Below are 8,515 nucleotides of genomic sequence, written 5' to 3' on the forward strand. Positions count from 1 at the left end.
GATGCACACACACACACACTCTCACACACACACACACACACACACTCGCACACACACGCGCGCACACACACAGACAGAGTTAAACAGAGCTGCAGAATAATGCAGAGGATATGAGGATATTAAGCTCCTGACGGATGGTAACATGATTACACACATTCTGTGCTTCACAATTAAACCTCAATTAAAGCTGTAATCTTGATTAATTGATGCTTTGATTAGATGCTGATCAAACGTTTTCTAGTGTTTCCTGCAGGCTGTAAGTGACACTTAAACCTTCATTAACCCACAGCAGACTGAAGCAGATCCACAGCCTCAACGATCGGATGGGACTCAAACAGACGACCCACACACACAGAAAAACACACTGTACACACACACGCACAGAAAAAACACATTAAACACACACACAGAAAAACACGCTGTACACTAAACACACACAGAAAAAACACACTAAACACAGAGAAAAAAAACACAGAAAAAAACACACTAAACACACACAAAAGACCAGTGCCGACTGTTAGAGAGCATCATTCATTCAGTTCATTTAAACCAAAACATTAAATACAGAACACAACACAGACTCTCTGAATCAGGATCACTGTCTAGTTCTCCAGAAAATGTACAGAAGGTTTGCCCACTTACAAAGAAATGAAGGGTCTGTAATTTTTATGGTAGGTTTATTTTAACGTATAGAAACAGAATACCAACCAAACAAATCCAGAAAACACACATTATATAAAGGTTAGAGATTGATTTGCATTCGAGTGAGTGAAATAAGTATTTGATCCCCAAGCAAAACATGACTTAGTACTTGGCGCAGAAACCCTTGTTTGTAAGCACAGAGGTCAGACGTTTCTTGTAGTTGGTCACCAGGTTTGCACACATCTCATCCACTCCTCTTTACAGATTCTTTCTAAATCCTTAAGGTTTCTTGGCTGTCGTTTGGCAACTGGAAGTTTCGGCTCCCTCCACAGATTTTCTACAGGATTGAGGTCTGGAGACTGGCTCGGCCACTCCATGAGCTTAATGTGCTTCTTCTTGAGCCACCTCTTTGTTGCCTTGGCGGTATGTTTCGGGTCGTTGTCATGCTGGAAGACCCGTCTGTGACCCATCTTCAGTGTTCTGGCTGAGGTGAAGTCGTCCTGTACACTTAGCAGAAAAACAGCCCCAAAGCGTAATGTTTCCAGCTCCGTGCTTGACTGTAGGGATGGTGTTCTCGGGGTCATAGTCAGCATTTCTCTCCCTCCAAACACGGCGAGTGTCTCATCTGACCACAGCACTTTCTCCCAAGCCTTCTTTGAATCATTTAGATGTTCTTTGGCAAACTTTAAACGGGCTGTTCTCGTCCATTTGCCCCTCAATGCGGTGAAGTCGTCCTGTACACTTAGCAGAAAAACAGCCCCAAAGCGTAATGTTTCCAGCTCCATGCTCGACTGTAGGGATGGTGTTCTCGGGGTCATAGTCAGCATTTCTCTCCCTCCAAACACGGCGAGTGTCTCATCTGACCACAGCACTTTCTCCCAAGCCTTCTTTGAATCATTTAGATGTTCTTTGGCAAACTTTAAACGGGCTGTGCATGTGCCTTCTTGAGCAGGATTTCAGTCCATTAGTAGAGTGTTACCAATGTTTTGCTTGGCGACTGTTTTTTTTTTTGTGGTTGGTATTCTGTCTCTATCTGTTAAAATAAACCTACCATAAAAATTACAGACCCTTCATTTCTTTGTAAGTGGGCAAACTTATAAAATCAGCAGGGGATCAAATAAATATTTCCCCCACTGTATATATACCGGTAGATGAAAAAAATATTGAGATGTTTTCAGAGATTCTATCTGGATTATCAGTGTTGTCACTGTTCACTAAAACGATTACAAATCGTTTTCAGTAATAGAAACAGAATTAGATGAAAAATAGAAAAACTTAAAACCTATAAATATTATATATACATAAATATTAGACGAAAAATGTAAAACTTAAATGAAAAATAAGAAATAAACTGAAATAAGTTTAAACTAAAACTGAAATTAAAATAAAAGCTAAATAAATTAATTCTTTCATTGATTTTATTTTACTTTTATTACTTGTAATTATTATTAAATTATTAGCTATACTTTTTTAAATTACAATTAATAAAATAAAAATGACAAAAGCACATAAAAAACTAAACTAAAATTACCATGAAAAACAAATAAGCAAACGAAATTAATAATAATAATAATAATAATAATAATAGAATGTTGCCTTGGCAAATAATTGAAATTCGCTTAAACTGAAAAACTAAAATTTAAATTAAAATGAAATAAAAGCTAAATTTTTTTTTTTTATTTTACTTGTATTTCTTATATTTTACTTGTAATTATAAGTTATCATTTTATTAATTATACTTAATTACTAATGAACAAATAATAACAATGACAAAAGCACATGCAATGTCTTAAACTAAAACAAACAAAAAAACAGAAAAGTAAACACTTGTTTAGTTCAGCTCAGATCATATTCATCCTGACTGCATATGAACTGTATTTAATGTCATCTGACTCATGCTTTCTTTTGTTCATGTTTTTGAGGACGAGGCCGTCACACAACCTGTCCATGATTCATCCGTCACACTGGACTGGATTCTAAACAAAAGATGAATTTACACCAAAATACTGTAATGCAGCGGAAGTGTTTTCTCTTCTCCTCTGAGGAGTCTGTTGACTGTGTTTGTCTCTCTCCTCTCAGCAGCAGCCCAATGTGACATTCTGTTATTAGCAAACTAGTCAGTTTAGCCTCGTGTGATGAGAGACCTTTAAGAAGCAGCGGTCGATGAGACTCTGGAGACACTAGAGCCGTCTGTCTGTGTCTGAAGCCCCCTCAGCAAACTACTGCGTCTGAAGGGCTTTCAGTTCACGGCTGCAGATCTAGATTTATTACAGCACAAATAAACACTGCAGCAGCTGATCTGTGCTGGACAACATCTACATATACAACCTGCATGCTGACGTACTGCTGACTAAACTGACCCCTAGCAGAAACATTATGCATCTAAAAAAAAAATAATAATAATTAAATGATCCCTTTGGGAAAACAGCCCATTTTTATTGATTTCTTTATTCATTTATTTCATGCTCCCTAGAATGAGCTTCAAAAATGATTTCAGTGATAAAAAAGTACTCTGGGTACCACACTGAATGAGTTAATAAATAATTATTAAATACACACATTCATTTAAAATACTACTACTAATTATATTCTTATATTCTATAGTCTGTCTGTCTAAAAATGAATTAAATCATAAAAAATGTAAAATTAAAATATTTAGTCAAAATAAAATTACCAAAAATTTATAAAATCACGAAAATGCAAACTTAAAAAAAGTTTCTAAAAAAATCTAGCAAATAAAACGTACAAAAGTGAATTAAATTGTGTTGTCAAATCGATTAATCGTGATATTTATATATATTCATATTTATATGATTTATATTATACATAAATGTGAACATATATTGCGTGTATTTGTGTGTATTTATATACACATATCACGATCAATCGATTTGATAGCACTAGAATTAAATCATTAAAATGTCAAATTAAAATAAATATTTTAACATCAAAATAAAACGCTCAAAATTAAAAATAAAATGTAAAATTAAAACAAACAGCTTCTAAAATGAAATCAAATAAACGCCTGCAAAATTAAATAAAAAATGCAAAATTAAAATATTTAAATCAAATTAAAACAAAATTAAATAAATCATAGAAATGTAAAATTACAACAATTAAAAAAAACTGATCATATAGAACAATTACTAAAAATGCATTAAATCATGAATGTAAATGTAAAATAAAAAAATGTTAAAACATGAAAATAAAACACTTACTAAAAAGGAATTAAATCATAAAAATGACACTGGGCACATCTGTCTGTCTGTCCTCAAGCCTCTGCTCTGTGTCGATGATGATGATCGTGTTGTCATCTGCAGTCACACTAAAGGTCACAAAAAGCCAGAAGTGCATGGATTAGATAACACGTGTGTGTGTGTGTGTGTGTGTGTGTGTGAACACGGATTATTACAGCGTGATGGAGCATCACTGAACACAGCAGAGCTACAGGACAAACACCAGAACATCATCAGCATCAGATCCACACACTGCTGACTCCTCACCTGGACACTGCAGTGGTTCATGAGATGATGACATGCTAGAAATTATGGAAATATTATAAAAATGTCAAAAAAAACAACAAAAAAGTGAAACCCTTACTGAAAATTAAATCATAAAATATACAATTTTAAAATAAAAACAATCAAAATAAAGTATATAATAAAAATTATATCATAAAAATGTAAAATTAAAATTATTTTTTATATAAAAATCAAAATAAAACACTTACTAAAAATTAATTTATGAAATTTAAAATTAAAATAATTTATAGAAAAAAAAAATCTAATATACAAAACTTTTATCATAAAAAGTACAATTAAAATAAATATTTTTTATAATTAAAATAATTTTTAAAATGACAAAAAGTACTACAATTAATTAAATAATAAAAACATAAAATTACTACAATTTCTCAAAAACAATCAAAATAAAACTTAAAATTAATTAATTCATAAATGTAAGATTAAACAAATATTTTTTTTAAATAAAACTAATCGAAATAAAAACACTAAAAATAAATTATTTAAAATTAAAACAATGAAAACAAAATTAATAAAAAGTCATATACATATATATAAATAAAGCACTTAATGAAAAATAAATATTCTATTTGTTTACCTGCATGTACAGTAATGTGTCCATTAACTGACATCAGAGAACCGTAAACATGTGAATGTGATGCTAAGTTATTGAAACTCAAAATCTCAAAGGGTTTCAGCTGACAGAAGTTTGTGAATCTCTGCTGTGAGGATCCGTGTTCGACGTTACAGTCGACCTGCACAACATCACAAGAGTTTGAGCTCAGTTCATATGAAGTTTGCTTAATTTACCTGTAAATGCAAGACGCCGCTGGTCAGGTGAAGGAAGAAGCGGCTTTTCTAATAAACAAACGACTCAAAGCGTGTGTAAAGATGTCAAATGAGCGACTGCTTTGACAGAAGAGATTTATTGCATCAATCTTTATTTGTCCTTCAAAACAAAAGCACAATTCAGCAAAGCTACGACATACGAACGGCCAAACGAGAGCATTTCCATCTGAAACCAGGAGACTGAACACGGACAGACCTCCACGACATCGGGAGGAAACGCAGGTGTTGCATAGCTCAGATGTGATGGAGGTAAGGCACTTGACGAAGGTTTGAGTTCTCTACGGGCAAGCAGGCAGGGGATCCGAGGGAGTGTGAACACACGCACAAACACGCGTGCTTTTGGCATCATGCTGTCCAAACGCTTGTGCATCACCCCAGAGTTTCTCAAGAAACACAAAAAACCTTGTGCAATGGTTCTGGGCTCAAAGAAGGCAACGTGTCGAGCTGTTCTGTCTTTTGTTGAGGGACTGAAAAGGAAAAGAAAGAACGCACACACACACACGTCATGCAACAATTGCCTGCTTCTATCAGGAGCGCATTAAACACTTCATCAAAATCAATTAAATCATAAAATGCAAAATTAAAATATTTCTAAAATAAAACCAATCAAATAAGTTATTTACAAAATGTATTAAATCATAAAAATGTAAAATTAAAATAATAAAAAAACAATAGAAATAAAACAAAAACTAATTAAATAATAAAATGTAAAATTAAAATATAATTCTAAAAATAATAAAAATAAAACGCAAATGATTAAATCATAAAAAATGTAGAATTAAAATAATTGCTGAAAAACAATCAAAATAAATACATGAATTAAATAATAAAATGCCAAACACTTAGTAAAAATTAATTAAATCGTACAAATTTTAAATTGAAATAATTTCTAAAAAACAATAAAAATAAAAATAAAACAAATTAAATCATAAAATGTAAAATTAAAATATTTCTAAAAATACTAAAATGAAAACACAAATTATTAAATCATAATTTGTTTTTTTTTTACATTAAAATAATTTCTGAAAAACAATCAAACTAAATATTTTTTCAATAAAACCAGTCGGAAAAAATAAATAAATCACAAATAAATAAATAAAGTCATAAAATGCTAAATTAAAAGTAATTTTAAACATTTAAATTATTTTAAAATATAAACAAAATCAAACACTAATAATTTTTAATATAAAACTTGTTTTAAAAAATAAAACACTTTATAAAAATGATTCTTCAGATACATCATCCAGACACTGAACGGACATCTCAAGCACATCAACAACAGAAAGATTTCATACAATAATGAGTAAACATACTCTGGCTTGCTTAGTTGGGGACACTTCATTTCCAGCGATACCGTTGACTTGATTGCAAAGATACTATTTAAACTGAGCTGGATGTTGACATCACTGAATTCAATGATGAACTGTCTTTAACTGAAAAATTTGTGTTTACTATTGTCATTTTGCATTATTGACACTATTTTCCTAATTAATGCTGTTCAGTTGCTTTGACACAATCTGTATTGTTAAAAGCGCTATATAAATAAAGGTGACTTGACTTGACTCAATAATAAGTGCTGTCAAGCAATTAATCGCATCCAAAATAAAAGTTTTTGTTTACATAATATATGTGTGTTTACTGTGTATATGTATTATGTATATATAAATACAAACAAACACATGCATGTATATATTTAAGAAAAATATGTTGTGTTTATATATTAAATATATTTATGTATAATATAAAATATAAGAATATAAATATATAAATGTACATACATGTAAATATTTTAAAAATATATACTCTATGTGTGTTTATTTAAATATACATAATAAATATACACAGTACACACAAATATATTATGTAAACAAAAACTGTTATTTTGGATGCGGTTAATCGCGATTAATCGTTTGACAGCACTAACAATAATATATGATCATCTTCTCATAACGCACCTGACCAGTGTGCTCGGTTTCATCCTTGTTGATCAGGTACATCAAGAAAAATCTGAAAAATCAACAGACATCAGCACTAAAACTATTAAAAATTATTTTCGGTAATTGAAATAAAGTTGAAATAAAATACAAAGTAAATATTAGATGAAAAACGGAAATTTATAAAAACGGAAAATTTACTTAAATTAAGTTGAAATTGAAGTACTAAAACGACAAACTCTGAAATAACTGAAATAAAAAAATAACACTTAAAAGTAGTACACAAAAAAAAAGAAAAATAATACAAATCACAAAAAACATTACTATAAAATTAAAATGAAAACTGAAAATGAAGTGTCAATTAAAACTATTAATAAATGATGGAGCGTAGCGATAATTCTGGCAGGCCATGTTAGTCAAGCTCGCATCAGCTGACACTCAGCTGATCCACGTCTACCTATAGGATCACGACACCAATCATAATTCCCTTCATAAGGTCCCTTCAGTCATTATTCAGCAGCTATCGCTTCGCTCAGGAACTAATCACCCACCTCCATCCCCAGCTCCTCCTCTCGTCCAGTCAGGACTTGGCAGTGAATATATCATTGAGTCAGACCACTGAATCATGTTGTTAAAATAATCACGTAGAACATTAATGGTATCTGCTACATTTATCATTGATGTTGGTTCTGTTGTGTTACCCTAGGGGGGGTATTCTGCTCTCCCTGCTCCTATCCATGCTAGGCTGCGTGGATGGGCAGGGAGTGTTTGCCCAGAACAGAACCATTCCCTCAACCTAAAATGTATGCTAAGTTATATTGACAATAGTGGTCCTGACAGAACTACAGTACTATATAAATGAGCTGTAATAACTGCTGGTGTATCATGAGGCGACACTCACAGGTAGTTGGCGAGGTTGTGCTCTTGTAACGTGTGAGTCTCAAAGCCGTGTGGCGTTGTGTCGAAATAGTCGTTCCCGATTCCACAGATGAAGCATTTGGTCTGTGAGGAGAGAGAGAGCATGAGAGCAACTGACGGCACTGGTCTGAACACAGACGGACTGATGGATGTGTGAGTCTCTATACCTCCATGTCCTCTTTGACCTGCTCCTGCTGGTCTCTCAGCTCTCCAAACGCATCGATGATCAGACCTGCACACAAATCACACCGGCTCATCCGTCAAACACTCCAGACTGAGCGTCTGGAAAACAGTGTAGTGCCTTTACAGACACAATAAATCTGATAAGATTCATTAAACCGTATGAAACACCTTAAAATATGACCAATTATACATCAGGATCATCATTAGATTAGGACTGATATCAAACCCGGGATATCATTGATAACTAAAACTAGAACCATAAAAAAAGTTTTTTTATTTTTTTGTTACTTGGTAAAAGAAACAAACTTATTTTATTTCAGCTAGCTGTCAAAGCAACATCTCTCATTTAGTTTAACAATGTACTAAAATAACAAAAAATTTATAAAAATTAAAATAAATAACTAAATAAAATAAAATAATAAATAACTATATATATATATATATATATACCTAAAACAAAAAAAAACA

At 32.0% G+C, this 8,515-nt stretch overlaps 1 protein-coding gene across 1 annotated transcript in view; it reads right to left on the reverse strand.

The window, feature by feature from the left end:
* The window catches only part of LOC107678700 (ryanodine receptor 3), a 196,980-nt gene that overhangs the window by 1,209 nt on the left and 187,256 nt on the right, over window positions 1–8,515 (reverse strand). Inside the window, exons 104-108 of the mRNA XM_016474072.1 lie at window positions 8,032–8,096; window positions 7,848–7,948; window positions 6,968–7,019; window positions 5,209–5,373; window positions 4,794–4,918 (exon numbers count right to left, since the gene is read on the reverse strand). Of these exons, the coding sequence (XP_016329558.1) occupies window positions 4,794–4,918; window positions 5,209–5,373; window positions 6,968–7,019; window positions 7,848–7,948; window positions 8,032–8,096 (508 nt within the window). The remainder of the gene's footprint in view (window positions 1–4,793; window positions 4,919–5,208; window positions 5,374–6,967; window positions 7,020–7,847; window positions 7,949–8,031; window positions 8,097–8,515) is intronic.

This window comes from Sinocyclocheilus anshuiensis, unplaced genomic scaffold, assembly GCF_001515605.1.
Source record: "Sinocyclocheilus anshuiensis isolate Anshui unplaced genomic scaffold, SAMN03320099.WGS_v1.1 scaffold208, whole genome shotgun sequence".
Classification (NCBI taxonomy): Eukaryota; Metazoa; Chordata; class Actinopteri; order Cypriniformes; family Cyprinidae; genus Sinocyclocheilus; species Sinocyclocheilus anshuiensis.